Source organism: Alligator sinensis, unplaced genomic scaffold (assembly GCF_000455745.1).
Source record: "Alligator sinensis unplaced genomic scaffold, ASM45574v1 scaffold388_2, whole genome shotgun sequence".
Classification (NCBI taxonomy): domain Eukaryota; kingdom Metazoa; phylum Chordata; order Crocodylia; family Alligatoridae; genus Alligator; species Alligator sinensis.
The window spans coordinates 1,925,071-1,947,018 of NW_005842102.1; the positions used below are offsets into that span (position 1 = coordinate 1,925,071).

General features: G+C 44.8%; 1 protein-coding gene across 3 annotated transcripts in view; it reads left to right on the forward strand.

Annotated features, from left to right (window-relative positions):
- The window catches only part of ABL1 (ABL proto-oncogene 1, non-receptor tyrosine kinase), a 98,913-nt gene that overhangs the window by 39,204 nt on the left and 37,761 nt on the right, over positions 1-21,948 (forward strand). Inside the window, exon 1 of one of the 3 annotated variants that reach the window (XM_006024378.3) lies at positions 20,773-21,250. The exons of the other annotated variants lie outside the window; for them this stretch is intronic. Within the exon in view, the coding sequence (XP_006024440.1) occupies positions 21,166-21,250 (85 nt within the window). The 5' untranslated portion in view covers positions 20,773-21,165. Of the gene's footprint in view, positions 1-20,772; positions 21,251-21,948 lie in introns of those variants that run through there. 3 annotated transcript variants of the gene reach the window in all.

Sequence of the window (21,948 nt, forward strand, 5' to 3'; positions counted from 1 at the left end):
GGGGAAGCCTTGGCACTTTGCCAGTACCCAATTCCACCACTGACTTTGGGCATCAGACCATGGATGATTTAAAAGCATATTAAGCCTTGGTTTTCATGCTCGTCGCCACCCAACTGCTGAATATGCAGACTGCCCCAGTACCAGGGATGTGATCTGCATGTAGCTACTACCAAAGGAGTTGCCTTGCTTGTTTCCTAGGAGAGGACCTTAGATGCTACAGGGCACACTTCATCATTTCCAGGTTGGCTTACTGCCCTTATGTGCAGAGTTGAATGTATTGCTGTATAGGAGTTGCGTTGTGGCTAGCGAGGTTCCCCATCATCAGCTGCGCAATGGAAGCAGACGTCACAACCCATAATGTTCCATGCATTCTCCCTGTTCATTTAAAAACCTTCATTAAGAGTCTTTGTTGTAGTTTGCAGGTCCTTAATGAGGACATCATTATCCACAACCCACTGAGACATTTCCATCCTGTGGAAAAGATGGAGCAAGCGGAGACCAAGCTCTTCTCCAGCTGGAATAAAGCATTCTTGGTGCTGTCGCTTTAGCTGTTGAGCTCCTGGCTGGAGGGAATTGAGCGAGGCAAACATAACTGTGTTTGCTTTAAAAAGCAGGACTTCCCTTGTTGGCAGAGCTTTCCTCCAGGATATCTTCCTTCCAGAAAATAAATGCGTCAGTTCTGTGAGGAAGCAGAGAAGAGAATTGATGGACTTTTTAGGTTTGGTACGCGAGATGAGAACTTCAGAGGAGCATGAGAGTACTAGGGCCGTGTGCAGACAAAATGGCATGTGTGCACGACACTGTAAAGCAGGTTAAATGCTTTTGCACCACTTTAATGGTGTTGGTGTTTGCACACGTCGGTGGCGTATGGCACAGCAATTCCAGCTGCTGTAGCAAATTTAGTGGTGTAATACGCCTTTAATGACTTGGGGCGCAGCAAACTCAAACTCCTCCAAGGAGTTTTAGTTTGCTGCCCTATAGTCGTGGAGCGAAGCACTGGACTCTGTGCAGCTCAGGGGCTCTGCAGGAAGCCTGTGCAGGCAGCCTGGCAGCAGCCTGGGGAGGGAGGCTCTGCCCAAGAACTGCTTTTTTTTTTCCCCTGGAGCCTGCCTGCCTGAGCTGTGCGGGGGCCTGATGCTTCCCTCCGTGGCTGCGGTGCCCGCCAGGACTGTCCAAGCTGGGTGCCTGTGGGCGGGTGCCGCCTGGGGGGTGGGGGGCCACAGCTGTGGCAGAGGGAACCCCCCCTAACCCTAATCCCCCCTCCCCCTGCAGCACAGGGACCGTTCCATGCACTGGCATCTCGCCTTCCCTTGAGAGGCAGGTAAGTTCGGGTGTGTGCACAACACAGGGATTTAAAGGGCCCTAAACTGAAGCAGTGTTTTTAAAAACCCACCACTTCAATTTAGGGCCCCTGTTTCATCTACACATGCCCTAGGTTACCAGATCCTATGCCTTACTCTTAGGCTTCTTTGAAAATCCTAAAGAAGTGATTAGATATTTGGTTAAATATTTCTTAGGACCTTAAATAGACATATTTTCCTTAGGTGCTCAGCCACCACAGCTCTTAAGCCATCCATGTACTTTCTGGCTCTGTCCTTAAAATAAGTGCTTTTTAGTGGTCTGTCACAGTCTTTCTGCACCTAACTCCTTCCAAGCCCCACCTGTTCTGGACACCTGACTCCTAAACTCTCTGTGGTGAAACAGGCCAGAGCTCTCCTTGCTGGGCTTCATTGTTTTCCTGTGTTCACTAATTCTCGCTGAATCTTGGTCCACTCCACAGGTTTATTTCTGACCTCTCAAATCTCGAGTCCCCTATCTATCACTCTGTGGAGCCTGTTTTGATACTTTATTATCAACACAATAAAAGTTGTTAGTTTGGTGATCATACCTTGATCCTGAAGTGTGTGTACAATACAAGTTCAGAGGACTGGAACTTTATTGCCCATTTTGACTTAGGAGCCGTCCAGTGCTCACCATTGTTTACACAGCTCCATGCGACTTATGTTTTTGGAACTGAAATGAAAAATATATAAAATTGAGGCTTACACAAGAAACCAAGTCATGGTTTTGCATCTTCTCTGAAAGGTTTTTCTTGTACCTAAGGCCATATTTTGAAATCAGTGACCTCACACCTGTAAGGCAAAGGTATTTCATTACATCAGAGCTGAGCAATTTGACTTGGATAGCTGACAGTTGATTTTATGTTGGATCTGTTAAATATGTTTGTACTTAAAAACTGCCAGCCTTCAAACATGTTAGCATGGAAATGCCAAAATATGGGCATGCTCTTGGCCTCCCTCTTGCAGGCAGTTTGTGTGAAAACAAATGAATCGCAGCTTTCACTTCCGCCGGCCTCTCTTGCTTGGTTTCTAGGGCATGATGGATGATTCTGTCTGGGCAGCTGCGGCGTTTCATTACTGTTGGACTTGGTGCACTGGTGAGCCATGCAGAAATACTTTTCGCTGTTAATTGGGCATTACCAGCTCCACGTCATGCCACCTAAAAGAGTGTGCCCGGATGTGGTTGCAAATAAGTTCTCTTCAAATAAGCAAGATTTTCAAGAGCAAGCTTCCCTGTGGGCGGTTTTGCTATTCTGTGATCATTGAGCATCGTTCAGGTGAAAAATAGGATAGCTTAGTATCCTAGGTCTGTTGCCATCCATTATGAAGAGCTTTAATAGTGAATGGAGAGATGTCTATGCTAGATGGGACTGAGCCACATGGTCCAGTACAAAGCTGCTTCTTGGTCACCAGTAGTTAGGCTGTGCTCTGAACCGTTGGTGTTATAGCTGATGCTTGTTTTCCTGTTCTTATAAAAAAGAATATGTAGTAGTCTATCTGAATGAACAATTCTTGTATGCATAAGAATGTACAGTCCTATTTGAATCCTGCCTAGCTGTAGCGGTAACTCTAGGCTGAAATTAGGATCGTTGATAAGTTTATAGCTTTTAACCAGCCATTTCCCTACATATCAGCTCTTGCCTATTTTAATTAGTCAAGCCCCCTTTGCCAGCAGTGCTTGTGAAAGCATCACCCCATGTGATGCAGATCAACTGACTGTCTGGCAGCGTCTCCTGATGCCGTCTCCAGGGAACGACCCCTCCCTCTCCATCCTGAGGAAGGCAGCAGCCTTAGACTAACCCCTCCTCTGGCATCTTGCTGTTTAGTAGTAAGCAGGTCCGTGAAGAGCGGTGAGGACAGCGTTCCCCCAAGCACTGCAAAGTGGGCAGCCTTAGAAATGTGGAGCCGTGCTGAGAGTGAGGTTGAGCGTGTTTTGCCGGCACTCGTAGGATGTTGCATCGCAGTCACAAGTGCTCGTTCTCCAGCCAGACCCTTGGGTAGTTCCACCCTGCGACTCCAATTCACGTGAGAAATGGGGGCTGCTTGCCCAAATGGTGTCAGATGGTTAGTTTTCAGCATCCTGCCTCAGATGGCATTGACCCTTATTGCAGCTGGTTTCACTTAGTGCATTTTGTTTAAACAAAGCCTATTCCTGGAAGTGGTTTCAGAATAGGCTGTTCCCTGTAGCAATTTGTGTTTACTTTTTCTTATGATGTTATAAGGAGGAGGAAGAGAGCAGACTCTGAAAAGGGCGGCGTGAAATCAATATTGACGGTCATTTATGGAAACCATTGTATTTTCCAATTAACCTATTACCACTTTGTTGACTCGTAGTCTTCACAGGAGAAGTGGTTGAGGGGAGATGTCACCACAGTGCAGAGCCTACCAACTTTTTGTTTAGTCCTAAGTTTTTCTATTTATTAAATTCAGACCTGGGGAAGCCACAGTGCATTTTTTGTAGGCCAGCTTGCTGTTTAAAGCTTAACACCCCTGCCCTCCTCTTATTTCCATGCCATTGTGGACTTGGAGTCCTGACGTGGGAAAAATCTTTTCTCCCCCCTAAGAGGAAACACTGGGTTTTTTTCTGATTTTTGAATGCTCTTTGTCTGCTGCAGTTTCTAACATATAAACTGTTCAAAGCTTCAGAAGTGTCAGTGAGCATCATTTAGTTCAGTTCATTAGTGCTGTATTATTTCGTGTCCCAGAGTCAGGCTGCCATAGCAAAGTGGTCATATTCCTTTCAGCAGTAAGTTGCCTTTTGGAAATGGGTGCAGGAGTTTTCTTGGAGTTGGACCCTGGCTTGCAGTGGAATATATATCCACTGATCTCAAAGCATATTAATAACTTCCAGTGCAGGAGTCTTCCCAGTATCTCCATGAGACAGAAACCATATCCCTGTTTTACTCTTGGAGAAACTGGGTACATCTACATGTGCAATTAATTCAAAGCAATTAACTCTGGCACTTATTGCACCAAAGTTTATTTCTCCCAGGTGTGCCATTTAAACATTCACCTGGGACTGCAGCGCGTTGAGCTTGGTCAGAGCAGCCCTGGCTGGCAGGGGAGCCCTGGGGACCTGCCTGCCACCCCAGGGCTGCTCCGACCTGGCTCAACATGCTGCAGAGGGGCTGGCTGGGGCACGGGCAGCCCCTGATCTGAAGCACCTTTGTGCCCCAGCCAGCCTTATCAGAATCTACATGTGCAGTGCTGCTGAGTAAAAAAAACTCCATGGCAGGATAGTACTTGTATTTACAAGTACTACCTTGCTGTGGAGTTTATTCCAACCTAATAGCCCTGCATGTGTAGATGCAAGACACACATGGAGCTGTGTGTCTACTGTGTGTTACTGTGGAGCTAGTTAGTCTACTCTGCAGTAAGCGTCTTGTGTAGACACACCCAGAGGCACAAAGAGGGTGATTGGTTTGCTCAAGGCCACGTGTGTCATCTGTAGCAGAGCTGGGACTGGACCCCAAGTTTCCAGACTCCTAGCTTTGAGCTCCCTGTGTGATCCTTGCTGATTTTTTTTTTTCCCCATTGCAAACCCTTTTTCTTTCCCTGAAAGTGCTTTTCATTTTAAAAACCTGGACCTGTCTTTGGAGCTGACAATCCAGGCTGTGGTGACATGCTCCTAACCAACTCCTAATCAGCCCGGCTAATCTGCAGAACAGCCTTGAGAAGTGACTGACTGTATAACACAAGACCCAGGTGTGTGAGTAGACTTTTAACATGGTAGCTTTTTCCTCTTACGGTGTGACCCGATCTATCAAATGGTAGGTTATGTGATTTGAAGCCTCTTCATTCTGGATGTCCGGCAGCCCTTCATTAGCCTACACTAGGCAAAGCATTGGCTTCCTCCCTTCTTGACGCGAGTTCCTGGAGACTTCTATTTCCCAACCCCCTCCTCTTCCTTAGGGAGAATGCTTTTGAAACGGGATCACCTGGCACCCTCAATAAATCTCCTCTAAGGCGGAGGTGCGTATTTTACCCTATGAAAATAATCTGGACATCTTCCAGGTGCACAGTCTTGTAAAGGATTTGAGCTGAACCAACAAAAAAGCAAGGAAATCCAGACATGAGGCTTAACAGAGCAGCCAGCCCAAACTCTGGATTTCCTCAGTTTTGTTGGTTCAAGTCAGAACCTTTATTCCCTCTTAATGTTCCATGTGTTTTCTCTCTTCCTTGGGAAAACCGTGACATAATGTGTCTAATCGGGCTTTGCAGGTAGAGGAACTGAAGTACAAGGATTTTTATACCAGATGGGTTGGCGTTTAAATCTGCCCCGTAGCTTCAGGCTTTAAAGACTATATAAGTGCCATGCAGCATAGACTGATGCCTTAGTGCTGGAAAAAGGGAGTCCATAAACTCAAGACGTGTGAAGCAAAATAAGGGATTTTAGTAGAGGTGAGCCACAGAACCCTTACTAGTAAAAGATGATGTGGAGATTTACCTGTGTCCCCTATTAGAGAAATCATTTCTTCAGACACCGACAAAGTATGAACAACCCAACAAAACTTCCATCCCTTTGTAATGTGTTGCAGTGAGAAAGATCTGCGCAGTTGTTATATTTTTTGAGAACGTCTTGAAGTTTATTCCTCACGAAGGACCTCTGAGATAAGACAGAAGGATAAAGAATCAGTTTTTCCTGATATAAGTTGGTGTGTGTGTGTGCTTGTAGTGATTACACAAACCCAACCTACTGCTTTCCAGTGGCTATAACTTTGAAAAGCTCGCCTTTGAAAGAGAATTTACAGTGGCTCTGTGCATTAGATGAGGGATTGAGCCTGATCCTGAGCTATGCTCAAAAGGAGGTTGTTGCGGCTCATGGGTAGAAGTTGTGCCTTAAGCCACCTGTGTCCATCCCTGGATAATCTTCACTGATCCCTCCGTTCTCTGTTTCAGTAGCCGGAGATCACTGGAGCATAGGGACAACTTGGTCTCTAACTTCCCATCAGCCGCGTGTCCTTGCCGGTCAAGGGCAGAAGGGGTGGCATGTAGCAGCACTGAAGGGAAAGAATCCCGAAGGGGACTGACTAAACACCTATAGTGCATATTGTTCCTGCACTGTTGCACAAAGCCAGTCCAGTTCAGCTGAGGGTCTGACCCTTTATGCTCTGTGCTGGCCCTTGAAATTAAAGTAAACATTTGAAAAACAATAAATGTACAAGGCATGTCCCTGTCAAACTAATTGTTAAATTTAATGGGCTGTTTTGTCCATAGCTGAACTTCTAATATTTTATAGGGGTTTGGAGTTGGTGATAACAGGGTAAAAACAGTGAGACTGCATTAAAGCAAACATATGCTAGAGATTAACGGTGTTTGCAGAAATGGTGCATGTTTGCAGTATGCCAGAACTCCATGTCACTGTCATAAAAACCTAAATATGCCTTGGATTTGGGTCAAAGAGGGGAAAAAGAACTGCATTTGTTTACAGAACAATATCTTCTCTGGAGCTCTTTATGGACCCTAGATAAAATCTGTGCGAGCGGGTAGATGGCACGCCTTTTTTTAACTGATGATCTCTCACAAAGTAGAACTTCTCTCACGTGGCTGGATATTTGTCACTCAGCTCTCTAGGTTTTCAAGACATTTCCTTTGTCAAGCTTGGGTAGGAGCAAACCGAGTCTCAGTCAATGTTAGCTGTAGCTTTTTCCAGCTCAGTTGGGTTCAGGCCTGAACATGCTATAAATATGTAGAGCGCCTCTGAAGGTTGATCAGATGAATCTGAATGCTTGGCCTGTTCACATTGTGATGACTGTCACTATCTTGTGTTTCTTTTGGATTTGTTGGCAAGTTGACGGGTGGGAAAGGGTCACTGAGATGAAGATGTCTATGTGGAAGCTGGCAGCTGCATCTAAGTGCCATACTCCCTGCCTCTCCTTGCTGCAGGTAAAAGCCTTTTGCTTTGAAGGCTGAAAACATTTTCAGTGTTTTTGAGTCAAGAAGTGGCTTCTGCCCTGCAGAGAAGGGGAGTCCTTCAGTGTAGTGGACTCTGCTGCATTAACTTTGGAACAAAAGTTTTTTCACAGCAGCTTTCCCTTGTGCCTGCTGCAGCAAGCCCTAGTTTTATTCAGCATTCTCTTTCCTACCCGTTCTCTCTTGCCAAGGGCCACATACCAAAGAACTAAGAGGGTTTTTTTCCATCTTTAACTATCAGAGCATCCAGCCATTTTGGATTTTAATGCATTTATTGGGGATTTGTGCTAAAAAGATGATTGTCAGCATAGTTAATGCACTTCATTTGTCATTATGGCTAGGGACAAACATTACACATAAACAGGTTTAAGTGATCAGAAGCTGGTTTAAACCTGTAACAGAACTGACATTCAGCGCACATAAGCTACTTTAAAAATGGCTGAAGCCGCTTTGAGCGATACGTGGTTGAATGTAGTATCAGACTTAACTGATCTGGGTCAAACTGGTTTATGCAATGTCTGTCCCAGACCCCTTTTTAGTTTAAGATAAACCAGAGTCTCCCAGCGTCCCAGATGCTTTGCAGCTCTGCTCCCTGGCTGGAGCTCTGGCAGAGACTGCAAGTACAGCAGTGTCTGCCTGGCTTCCCCTTGTTGCTCACCCCCCACTCCCTGCTCAAACAGGATTCCCCCCTCCCCTTGCCCACAGAACAGACCATAGCCAGCACATGGTAGGCTAGCTAATGCTGAGAGGTGTCTGTTTAAGGAAGACTGGACAGTGTCTGCTAAGGGCTTTTTGGAGCTAAATCATCAAGTCAGCTTGACCCTCCATTCCTTCCTCCGAAAAGTTGGTTAAGAAGAATTTGAACTAATGAGACAGGCTTTTGTTTTCTGATGGGGTGCTAAATGCTATCAACTCCCTATGTAACTAAATGCTGTGTTATCAACCCCCTGCTGGCTCCGTCCCTAATCAGAGCATCCTGCTGGGGCCTGGCCATGCCCCCCTTGGCTCAGCACTGTAGAAGGGAAGGGAGGGCTGCTCTAGTGCCCCCTGGCTTCTAGCCTGAGCCACTGCAGGTATGTGCCTGCATTTCTTCAGTCCAGAGGGGATGTCAGGACAGCTACAAACCAGTTCAGCCTAGCCAGGTTAGACTAACCTGCAAAAATTGAGTCAGTTCAGGCGCAGGCTTTTTGAATATCTGTCCCTAGCCTATAAATTAAGGTTAACACCTCTCCATACATAGGAGGAGGAGTTTGGTCCCATGTCTTGTTTCTGGTTTGAAGTCATGTCTGCCTCCGGATGTGGGAAGACAATATTATATGCTCATTTATATGAGGAAAATTACCCTTTGAACTTTCTTAAAAAATAGATTCTTAAAAGCTCTCAAAATAGGTGCACCATAGGGGTCCATCATGTGTCCAGCACATGGCAGCAAAGCGTTTTAGTTGACTTATTTTTTTTCTAGAAGACTGCAGAGCATGCTTCTCTTCTTGGGAACAGCAGGCAACTCCACTAAGGCTAAAATGTGCTGTTCCTTCATACTTTTTCTTTGTTTTCTGTCTGGGATGTGGGCAGAAAAAATCTACCATCTTGATTCAGAGCAGCAGCCATAAACCTCAGACCACATGTAACATATCTGCCCCATGAATGGGCCTGATTGATGATAGATAGGTAGGGGAAGAAAGAGGGAGAATGGAAAGAACCTTGTCTTTCTCATGAGCTGCTGTCGAGCTTTGAATTTCCAGAGATGAGCAGTATTGATTACCTTTTTTAGTCAATCTTCCCTCTCTTATTTTTCCTTTGTCTTATTTTCTGTATCATTAAGATCTGTTATGGAAGTACTTCTTGGTTTATGTGCAGCTGGGGAATTATAAACATTGACCCTGCACCTACCACCGCAACTCACCCAGAAAAGAAACTAATTAAAAAATGTTGTCTCTGCTTATGCCGACCTCAGGCCTTTGCTTGTTTTAATAGCACAGCGTACTGAAAACAATGCGAGGCAGGATCATTGTACTTTTGCAAAAAGTTGCAAATTGAAACCCTTATTTTCCTCCAGCGAGGTTTTATGTAGTGGGGGTTTAAATGTATTCATTTGATCTTTTTATCTGGCTGAGAAAATGAACCCGGGCCTGAACGGCATCCCTTATGCTGACAAACTGAATAGAGTTTGGGGTATGATGGACGGCTTTCCTTCCTCATCACCGCCCCTACTAAACCAGCGCCAGGTTGTGAATTTTTGATGGTTGCTTCAAGTACTAATAAAGGGCCACTGTTTTTCATTAATTTTGCCTTCTTAGCATAGTCGTGGTAATGTTCCTGCTCACAGTGAAATATTAGTTATGCCCCTACTGCACGTTCCCGGCATGAATCCTGTAACATTTATATTGTTCCCAGCCAACAAAATAAAACGCTGAGATGTTTGGAGGAGACCATAGCTGCAGGCAAGTCTATTTAGCTGTATTTATTTAATTTCTCAAACTAGGAATAATGAATAATTAATATGTCAGATGAACTGCGACTTTATCCATAAATCTGCGGAGTCTAAAACAGGATAAATACTGAGATTTAAAAAAAAAAACACCCCTGCTGTGATCATATTTTGCAATCAGAATGGTTATAAACTAACCTGTAAACCATACACCATTCAGTTACCATAGTTATTTGAATATAAGCTCACCCTGAATGTAAGATGATCCCCAATAATTTAGATTGTGTATATGGAAAATGTATGAATTTGTTATAATTTTCCAGGTACAGAACCTAAGTATCTGAGGGTTGTCTTGACTTCAACCCCCCACTGCTACAGCAGGAAAAGCAGTGTGTGTGTGTATATGTGGGGGGGAAAGGGGGAGCCAGGTGGCCCCTTTGCTTTTTGCCCCTCCCACTTCTTTCCTCTGCAGCCTTTCTGCCCCCCCCCACCCCCAAATTTCCCCAGTCTCTACCTCTTTTTTTCCCCCCTAGACTGACTCCAAGTCTCTGCCTCTTCCCTTTTCCCCTTCCTTCTGGAACAGCCACCTGTTCCCCCCTCTTTACTTCATATGTGTATATAAGATATGGGGCTTTCCCCCCCCCACGCTGATTGGGAGGGAACTTTGCCTTATATTTCAGTAAATATGGTAATTACTTATGTCAGCCTTGAATTTCTGATCAGAAAGCATTACCTTGCAAAAGAGTTCCCGTAAAATATGATTCCCAATCCCGTGAAACCTTCTGTCCGGTGATGGTGCTATTCTGCATGGACATAATTGTAACCCTTTCGAGAATTGGAGCCCTGAAGAATAACATCCATGTAGTGTTTTTTTTACCAGCAAGCCCCAAATCTTGAAGGACAGACTGTGTTCGCAGTTCACGTGTGACATTTTTAAAGATAAAGTAGAAACTGGAATGCGCCACCACTAGAAAAATGTGCATTTGATCCTAATTCTTGTTGGTTTCACTAGGAATAGCGCATTAATGTGGGAGGACTAGCTCGAAACATGGGCAAGCAGTGGACTTGCCGTGGACTTGTGCTTGGAGGCTGCTGTTAACCTACTGACACTCTCTCTTCACCGCCCTGAAATATCCATGAACATGTTGCAGTTGCCTACTCCTGTGCGACTTAATTTACCATTAATTTACTGGGGGGAAAGGAGCTGAACTGGTGCTTGGAATAGTTGATGATTTGCCGAAGAAATGTGGAAATATGGCCTCGACTCTTATTCTTTGCCTGTGTATTTTGGGACTAAGTGGCAAGACCTACAAACCGGTGGTGAGGCAGAAGGAGCACCATGAGAAATGTTCAGCTGGAAGCTGTGCCTCTGAGGACCCATCTACAGGTTCAGATTAAAGTTGGAGAGAAACCAGCTATAGAGTTGTTACACATTTACAAGCACTAACTTTATAGCTGATTGGTTCTTTTTATAGTTGGATAGTCATTTTTATCAAGTGATAATTACTTTGCCAGTGTGGCTGGTCTAAATTTATTGTGCGATTAACCAGTTAATTGTGTGATAATTACTTCGCACTTGTGGCTGGTCTTTGCGTGTGTGGCCGGCCTAAATGTATTGCACAATGAACCAGTTAATTGCATGATAAAGTAGCAGGGGCCTGAGAGTTCATCAGTCGTGCACAGCTTTCTTGAATCTCTCTGCTGTTCGGACAAGTTGTTTTCTTTGGAGATGCCCAAAGGGATAACTAATGAGTGGCTCCTAATGCTTTAACCGGGATCTTGTTATATGTCCAGGGTCTTGTTATGCTACGTAGATGTTTTGATGTGGATACGTCATGGGTATGTATGTATTCTTGACTGCTCGAGGTGCCCTTCCTTTTGTCTTGGCTCAGATTTCCTGGGCACGTACAGGATAGCAGCACTGTTGAGCGAACAGCCAAGCTCTCGGCTGGATTTGCTCCCCCCCCTTGAGTGTATGTTTTTTTTTTTTTAACCTTGAGGACAAAGTGAATTCCAATTAAAGGGGTGGGGAAGGGGAGCTGAACTATTCAAGCCATATTTCTCCATTAGCTTGTGTCCCAAGGTTTTTGGTGCTGGCTGCAGTCAGGAGCCTTACTGTACATCCTGATGTTCCTCTGCATCTGAAAAGACTCGACTAACGAGAGAGCATGCCTGTTTACAGTTCATTTCCACTGCCCTGGAGATAACTTTGGATAAATATTGGCTCTTCCATGTTCCTCCTAATCCCTGCTGGGTCTAATACTGTGCAGAGGTTCAGAATACTTGTTTTCTTTTCTTTTTCTTCTTCTTCTCCCTTTCCACCCCCTCCTCACATGTAATTTGATCACTCAGGCCTGGTCTTCTGCTTTGGCAGATTTTTCAGCTCTTGGAGTGGAAGAAATTAACTACTTCATTACCAAAGTCAAATTTGCTTGACCAGTTTCCCTGGTTTTGTGTGTGGATGTGATGAAAATTGCACCAGATGCCATTATTCTTCTTCTATGAAGCCATCACCTTTGAACAGTCCAATTTCAAATTAGTCCCTCTTGGGTGGGTTTTTTTAACCCTGGTTTTTCCTTTTCATTTCTTTGTTGTTTTGTTTTTTTGTTTCAAAAAAGGCTGCCATAGTTGCCAGAATCGAGTGAAAACTTGTTTTTCATTTTCTGAATTTCTCCAAATATATGTCTGTCTTTTTAGCCTGTCCTTGTTATCTTAATGTGCACGTTCTTTGATCTGGCTGAAAATATTGCACTATACCCTCTAATGAGATCTCGCAGCAAGAGACAATTGTATGTACCGACCACAAACTCTCAAACTCCTCTTCCCTTCCCCAACATTTCATCTTTCTAGACTGACCAGACAAAGCCCAAGCCAGTATAGCATGGTTATATTTCTCTGACTGGATAACTGGTATCTTGATATGAGAAATTCCAACGTTTCCTTTTTCTTTCCCTTTCCCCCCTGCAAATAGTTTAAAATCTTCTAATGGAAGAGACTGAGAAGTCTTTTAGCAAGTAAGCAAAGCTTTATCTGATTTTGGATTTAACCTTGCAAGCTTCAGATGCATAGACTAACGTGCTGTTTTCTTGCTGACAGCGCATCCCCTCATTGTAACTTCAGATTATCATGATGAAGAGTCACCAGCAGAGATTAGTGTAACCCCCACCACCTTGAAAACAAGAATTTTGGCTTATTACTTGAAAGACATTTCAAATAGCCTAACAGCCCATGTCTGTAATCCCTACCATTTGTCAACTGAGCCCTTTAGTTTTAAGGACTGTGAATAAGTCATCTATGAAATGAGGGAGGAAAAGCAACAAACGCATAGGGAATATTGCAAACTTTTCTTTGTTCAATCAGGCTGTGTGACGTGGTTTATTAACATATTTTGCAATCCACAATTCTTTTCTCCTTTATCTTTCTTTTTCATCAGAATGGCACTTGTAAAGCCAGAGTGCAGAAATTGCTGACCCTTGCTGTGTTTGTGAGTCTTTTTCTTAGCAGTAAAAAAAAAAAAAAAAAAAAAAGGGGGGGGGGACTTTTACTGTTCTGAAGAAACTAGGTTGTCCCCCCAAACTGTTGAATATCATTCACTCATTGCATCAAAGTATGAAGGCAACTGTAGTGTATGAAAACAAAGAATCAAATGTCTTTGACATTAAAAATGGAGTGAAACAGGGGTGTATCTTATCCCCCTGTGCTTTTTAACATCCGCTTTTTTCATTCCTGCTTCTTCATGCATTCAAGGACAGCTATGATGGCATTTATCTTAGCACCAGACTAGATGGAGGCTTGTTCAACATTGCAAGGTTTAGAGTGAAAACCAAGGTGAAAGAAGTGGTTTTGAGAGATGTTCTGTTTGTGGATGATGCAGCTTTGGTTGCCCACAGTGAATCTTCCCTGCAAAATCTCTTGGGTAGATTTTCTGAGTCATGCAAGATCTATGGGATGGCAATTAGGCTGTGATCATCTATCAAGGAGGTGGAAGAACCAATACCTGACATCACTCTGGTGGGTAAGTGTCTTGGTATCATAGATTTCATAGACTTTCAGGCTGGAAGGGACCGTGAAGGATCATTGATCCCCAGGGGCAGGAAGTCAGCAGGGATCATAGGATCCCAGCAAGATAAACATCCAAACGTGTCTTGAAGACATTCAAAGTGAGTGTTTGAACCCCCTCCGGCGGCAATCTATTCCAAACCTTGGGGCCTTGGACAGTAAAGAAGTTATTTCTTATTGACTTTTTTTGTTACTTGGGTTCTGTGATGAGCAGGAATCTCTACCTTCAGACTCAACTGGCTAACAGAATTGGAGAAGCAGCTAAGAATTTCGCTTTATTATAGAAATGTGCGTGGAATAACAGCAAACTATCACCTAAGGTGAAGATGTGAATCTGAGACTTGTGTACTGTCCTTCCTGCTTTCGGTTCAGAAATGTGGACTACATGGATTGAACAGCTTTCACATGAGATGTCTGCGTAAGACCTGAAAATAAAGTGGGAAGACAGAATACCAAACACAGAGGTACCGGAGCGCACAAGACTGACACGCTTAGAAACCACTATCAAGAAGAGGAGGTTGCGATGGATCAGCCATGGCAAAAGAATGGGAGGAAACCATATCCCCAAGAATATTTTGTGTAGTGAGATTTGAGATGGCTCTGGAAAATCCAGGTCACCCTCTATGGTGGTACCACAATGTGTGCTGAAATGTTATGAAGTTGTTCAGCATCAATGTCGAAAGCTGGGAGGAGCATGCAGAATCCCATCCGATCCAGAGGAGCATCTGGCGCTGGGTGCAGCTCAACATGAAGCGGCTTTGATCCTGAGGATGGAAGCAAAGCAAGAAAGAAGAAAGCAGCATGCTGTAAAGTTGGGCTCCAGTTCAGACAACATATGGATCTGTGCAACTTGTAACAAGCTGCGTTGCTCTCAAATTGGGCTGCCAGCCCCAAGTGGATTCATCAGGCATCTGACTAGACCTCTTACGTGCATGCCACGATCCAGAGGATTGACGGCCACCTACTCGTTAGCACCCACAATGCGCCATGTGCTTTCCAGTAGAAAAGAAAGCAGAGTTGCTGCCTCAAGGATCTTGTAAGCTTCTTGGTGGCAAGAAGCTTCACCTGAGCAGGTGATAAAAGCACCTAACCTAAGCTAGTGCACCCCATTACTATCAGTGATTCAGTTGTACTCTAGCATGACTAATAGGAACGCAAGCTCAACAAAACCATTTAAAGCTTTTATTTTTATCCTCACCAGGAGAGGAGGAAAGCAAGAATTCTGGCTTGTTACCTGACGGGGATTTTTCAGTTAAATAGCCCATGACTTTATTCCTTCTGGAGTTTTGGCTGGTGAATATCAGCACAAAACCTCTGTCCCAGGGACACTAGGGGTGTCTATACATGTGCTCCAGAGTGGGGGCAGGTGCTTTAATTAGAGCAGTTCTGAGAGTCGCTTTAATTAAAGTACCCGCAGCATCATGTGTATTCAGCATCCTGGGCTTCAAAATGACTTCACTAAAGCTTGTTTGATGAATTAGTTAAAGCACCCCCATTGCCATTTTGAAACACAGGGATGCTGAATATAAGCGACACAGAGAGTGTTGGACCATGCTTAATTAGCACGCTCAAGCAGATTTGATTAATTAGATAATTAGCACACATTGGAGCAGAAGTACGTCACTAGAATCCTAGACGTGACTTGAACGGTACAGCATGATTACTGCCTAGGTTACAAGACTGTCCCTGCTCAGTCGTTAGATGCATGCCAGGCTTGGACCTGTCTTCAGCTGAATTCACTGGAAGCCATCAGCACTCGGCATCATAGAGGATGAGGCCCAGACCTTGTTCATCATTTGAACAAACCTGAAAAGGCTATTATGTGCTTTGCATGGGAGAACAGCAAAAAAGTAATTTTCACACCCGTAACTGGTATCAAGTGGCAGATACTAGCAACAAACCACCTTGTCTGCAACCATAATTGGCTCTTTGTATAGAAATGCAATTGTCAGGTGAATGGGAAATGTCTGAGCGCTCAGTAAAGCTGACTTTCATCTTGTAACAAGGTGTCACAAGCAGTTACCGAGACTCAAAAGCACCTGAGTCAAGAGACCATCATTTAAACCGAAGAGAGCTTTTAGTGTGATGTACACAGACTTTAGCCCTACTGATCATGCTGAATCTCGTCTCAGATTTTGCAGTGCTTTCCTTGGCAGATATAGCTGAAGCCCTTGTTACTTCATATATACAGTGCACTGAAGCTTTATTTTATTGCAAACTGGTTTGAAACTTGGCTTCACAAGACAAAAGCATTTTGTGCTGCAAGGGATTCATCATGCCCTAAGTCTGAGCCTATCAACCAGGCCTCTTCAATTGCTAGTTCCAAGTACCAACGACCTCAGTGTCTGCCAGAAATTTTTTTAAAAGAGACAAATGAAGCTCAAGTCATCAAATGGGGCTGGAGACAATATTCACTGGAATCGAAATTATCCTGGCTAAAACAGAGTGCTTTGGTCCACAAGAGCTTTCATGGTTTCTCTGGTTTGGGCTGCTTGGGGATTCCTTCGTTAGGCAATGATGTTCAAACCATGCCATAAGCCCTGTTCTACCATACCGGTCTATATTGTGAAAGCCATTATGTTGGCAGAGTGCTGACTAACATGCAGTCTGGTTGGGTGAGCTAAAATACAAATTAGTCTTACTTATGTGTATGAATAACTGTTTTGTTTAATCATGGTGCAGAGTCCTGTGGGTACCCAACATCAAGGGCAGTTTTGCTCCTGTAGAGGTGTAGTAAGCTGGGTTGCTTAATAATGCTCTTCCCATTCTGTTGCATGCTGCGTCTAAGGGTCACAAAGTGCTTTACGACCAGTAAAAAGGCACTGCTGCTACTGCGAGGTCTGAGCGTGTGGACTCTGTAAGCTATGGGATCTCTTGGAAGAATCAGTGCCCAAACATGGGGGAATCAAAGGAAGCCAGAAATAAACAGCTGTATGTTTTAAAAAGCTTGGGCATTAATATGTGCATAGAAGTATCAAGCTCTTTGTGTAATATAGCAATTGAGTTCAAGGTTGAATTGGTCCCTAAGAGTCCAGAAATGAGCATGCTTCTCTTGACCGGGTTTTGTGTATATACTGTATTTACTTGAATACAAGACGAGTTGTTTTTTTCTTCTCCCCAGTCGGCATGGGAAGGAAAAGCTCCTTGTCTTACATTTACATACAAGTAAACCACATTAAATACACTGTGTATCTCTGAATTACTGCTAAAAGCAGCATGTGCTCCGTAATGGAAACCAACTATGACATTGATTAAATGCAGCCAACACTGAGCATGACTTATAAACACACTTTTAAAAAAAAATTTTGTGTCTCAGGCCAAATTAGCTAAATCATTTCCAAATTCCATCACTGAGCAGAGCTCAGTCATTCAGGTCCATGTGGTGTTACCACCGGCAAGTATCCTACCTCCCAGACTCCTCAGCCTGGGGCTTCAGATACTCCCAAATCCATGGCAGGCGCCCCGTGTGCAAGCATGGGGGTCTTAAGGTTCAGATGCCCCTGAGTCTTGCTTGTGCTTAGCCAAAAGGCCAAAGGAACAAGCTGGGGAGAAATCCCACATCTCCATAAGATAAAGTGCATAGCCGAGATCCTTCCATTGGGAGGCTTTAATAGACTCTTGTAGGGGAGCCTGTCTGCAGTGCAGTGGACAGGTCTCCATCCTCAACTACACAAAGTCATTCAGGGTCAGGGAGAAGGGGATCTCCCTGCCAGGTACAGCAAAACCACCCGGACTGGTACTACCTCCACGGCGGTGGTGATCATGACATCTCCCCCGCCAGGTAAGCCCACGCAAACAGTGCTATCTTGCTTGCTTGTAGCCAAAAGGCCAATAAACTATAAGCCAATGACTCTAAACACATTTTAAAAAATATTATTAAATTTCGTGTCTCAGGTCAAGTTAGCCAAATCCATTCCAAATTCCATCGAGTGAGAGCTCAGTCATTTGAATCTATGACGCTACCATCGGCAAATATCTTACCTCCCAGGCTTTTCGTACTTCAGATACTCCCAAATGACTACAAACACATTTTGAATTTTTTTTAATGTATTAAAATCAACATCGTCCTCCCACATTAAAAACATAACAGTTTACATCACTTTACATTTCTATCACCACTTTACCTAGCACCTATCTTTTTTCAAGCCATTTTAAGCCCCCTACGTTGCATACATTTTGACGACTTCTTCATTAGCTGAGCTTCACCTTTCTTATTTCCAATGATCGCTGTTTCGTCAGCAACCTTACTTATCTGGCAAATGGGGCCCCAAACTGTTCCCCCAGAATCCCTTTGTCACCCCTCTCTCAACCTGTCTCATATGATTAGTGTGGCCCCACTTTCCATGAGATGATGCCAGACCAGGTTGCCCTGCGTCTCTGCACATACATTTATGGAACATCCCAAGATTTGTGACAGCTCCAGTCATGAGTGGGGGGCTAATTAGCATATGGATCTGGAGTACTGAATAATGCTGAGCTGTGGGGTCACCATGACTTGAAATGCTGTTGACTCTGCTATGGCCCAGCCCAGTGAACCATGCGGCAAACCCATGAGCCTTTTGTCTTTGGACTGATATTGTGCATAGTTTGTGCTATATGCAAGTAGGTGCCAAAGTGCTAGTTGAGTGTGTTTATGGAATACATGTGCTAAAACTTGTAGAAGTTTCAAAATGGGTAAAATGCATCAATTCTGGATGAACTAAATCTATGGGTAGCCTATGTGCAATAACTACAGCTCTGTTTATTTCAAGGTAATTTTTTTCACATTTATTCCTCACTTCCATGTGCTCAGGGTAAGCAGGGCCTGATAGTGCGGAGGGGGGGAAAGGGCTGCAGGGAGAAGTTGTGGGGAGACGGAGATCAAAGGGGCTCCCCCCCCCCCCCCCGGGATGTATTTTGGAAAATAATATCAAATGTATACACTTTCCATATATGGACTCTAATTATTGGGGGGTCAATTGGGTTATTGAATTAACTGAAGGGTGTGTCTATATGGGGGGGGGGGGGAGTGATTCCAGATAAACTCTGCATGGACACTCTTATTCCAAAATATGAGTGCTTTTGGTTATGGATCAGTTTAATTTGGAACAAGAGAGACTCATTCTGCATTAAGTATATCCCCAGAAGGCCTGATTGTTACGCTTAAATGTGCACCCAGCTTTAATCTGAATGAATTCCCCTGTGCTCGCAAGCCCTAAAGGTGCGTTAGCTTAAGCGTCAAACTGGTGAGGATGGAATTGCCTTACTGGTTCTACGGTGTTGAGTATCGAATGCACAGTAACAGAGGAGCCTGGGAAGCCACTAGACTGGTTGACCCATAGACTATCCAGACAAATTCATAACTGTTGTGGTAGACAAGGTCCTTTGAGTAAATGTGATATCTTTTACTATTTTGTTGGTTTAATAAAAGATATCACATTTACCTAAAGGACTTTTTCTGCCTATGTCCTTAGACCAACACAACTACAACTAGCACCAGCTAACTACTGTGGTGGACGTTATGCTTGCACATGCCGACCTAGTCTCAGTTTTTGGATTTTAATCAGCCGGTTTCTTTGGAAGCCTGTTGGAGCCGGGCAGTGTCTAAATTGAGGAAGGGAATTGGGAGAATTTGAAAATTGGCATAAAATTGTTGCGCTTGAACAACTTCAAACAATAAACGTAATCCTTGTTAACTCTGTTGGCGTTCATTGTCTTAACCTTAATCATAATGAGCTTTGTTGAGCATTAATGGGGGCGGTGTGGGTAATTCCACTGGAATTTCACTGGAATTCTGCATTCTTGCAACTGCGGTCAAAAAGGGAGAGGGGAGGAGGGAGACGTTTCATGGCATGGAAAAGTAGTGTAATCAAATCTAACAACATAAGACTCAGATCCGCTATTTTGACACTCCTTCATAACAATTCCCTAAACGCGATACTCTGAGCATCAGCATGTGATGGCTGGGCCCCTCCTGCATCTTGCATAACCCTCATCCTCCTCATCTCCTGGCTTTACCCTTCTTTTTGCAATCCTGCAGTTAAACTTACCGGCTCTGCCTCAGTTTCCTTTATTTGCCAAATGGGAATAATCATGGTCACCCATTCTCTTTTTTGGGAATGCTTGGGAGACTTTTGGAACGTGGGGGTGGCAAAAAATGAGCCGCTTGCTGGATTGCTGGGCACATATCAGATGCATTGTGATGGAATGTGCTTGTGTTATTTGTTGACAGCAGTGAGGTTTTTTTTATCGTTAGAACATGATGTTACATGCGTTCAGTTTTAAATCCACTGCCTAGATCAATATAAAAGCTTGCGTGCGTTTAAACAGAGTCAGCATGGACCAAGCTAGGCTCTGGACACGGGGGTCACGCAAGGGGGGAGCATACTGGAGATGTAAAATTTGAGGAGCGGCAAGCCATAGCTAGGTCTGAGCAGTCAGCAGGAGCAGCATGCAGAGGAGGAGAGGCCACTGGGATTCTCCTAAGTGTTGCCTCCCACAGGTACCAAGAGTATTCAAAAAGCAGAATGACTCCCGGTCTCAGGGGGAGAGCTCTGACATTGGGATATTTATCATGGTGTCCTCGGGGAACGGTACCTGCTGCTCTCCTGCAGCCCATCAAAGCTTTCATAGACATTAGACATTAGGGCTGGAAGGGACCTCGGAAGATCATCTAGTCCAGCTTGGGGAATAGCTGTCAGTTTTGCTTTTTTGTACCACAAAGAATAGGATTTGAATGATTCCCAAAGCCTTGGACACTGTTCTTTAGAGCCCAAACTGCTGTCTACCCTCCATCAGGCCGTGCACTTTTACCGCTGCAAAAGCAGCCTGCATGTCTAGAGTAGCCCGTGATTTCTACGACCCCCCGCTCCCCAAAAGGGAAGAGCGCGTCTCCTGTGGCGGGGAAGCCTCACTGGGGTTTGTCAGCTCTCTGGGAGTGCCGGAGGACATGCTCCGTCCTGCTCCCATCGGAAGGAGGAGGGTTAAGCTGTGCTGTGGGCGTTCACGAGCCTGTCTGATGTCATGAAGTCAGGCAGCCGGAGCCTGAAGGGGGCCCTTTGTTGGCAGTTCAACTTAAGCAGCCCTGCCTGCACGAAGTGCCTAACGGACTCGGAGGATGAGGGGAGGAACAGGAAAGTTTTGGAGCGGCTGCGGGAAGTAATCGCTTCCAACTGCGTTGGGTTTTATTCCCACCCCCCTCTCTCCCGCCAAAAGAGTTAACGAGAAGGGAGCAAGACTCGAGCTGAGTTTTGGGACCAGGCATTATGGACCCCACGGACCACCCGCCTCTCCAGCTCATTCTTCTAATTGTCTTAAGAGGGCTGGATTTTTAGACCCCTTAACAAGGAGCACTATTTTTTTTGCGCACGCGTGTGTGTGTGTGTACGCGCGTGAAGCTGAAGGGGGAAGGGAGAAAGCAAACAAACCGAGGCTGAGCTCTAACAAATGAAAATGTTGGAGATCTGCTTGAAATTGGTGGGCTGCAAATCCAAAAAAGGACTTTCCTCTTCCTCCAGCTGCTATTTGGAAGGTAAGTTCAGGGCCGGAGCGGATGGTGGGGGCAGGCTTGGCTCCTTGAGGCCTAACAGCTGGATTCCTGAAGTCTGGAATCCCTTCGCTTAGGCCTCTGCAAAGTCGTGCGGCTGCTTTGCATTGCAAGAGGAGCAGCCAGAAATGGAGCGGATAACTTCTCCCCCCTCCCCGATCTTAACTGGCGGCTAGAACCGCGAGCCTTGTTTCTGAAGTTAGCCTAACCCTGTTAGCCTGTGCTCTCCCTTCTGGGACGGAGAGGAGTCCCATGGGCTCTGTGGATCCATGTGTGTTCACAACCAGGTGATTTTCATTAACTACAGTGTACCCAAGGCACGCTGCTCTACCATTTATGGTTGTAGAATCGCAAGGGATCTTAGTCCCGATCCAATAAACAAAGCTATTTCTACAGGCCTTGAATTTAGTTTTGCTCGGAGTAGGATCTCCCTTATTTTGGAAAGGGGGAAGCATACAGCCGGGAGGGAACTCCAGTAATTAAGGCAGACATGTGAAGGAGCCCAGCTGCTTGGAAAGTGTCTTGCATTTAATTGATTTCCACAAGAATGGGAAACACCCAGCAGAACACTTTCTGCATCTGTTGAGTGGTATTCTTTTATTTGGTTTTGGCGAGGCTCGGACCTCTTTTGTGTTTGCTTTCTGTGTGGATTCACACAACTGAGTTTTACTGGCAGGGGGGGT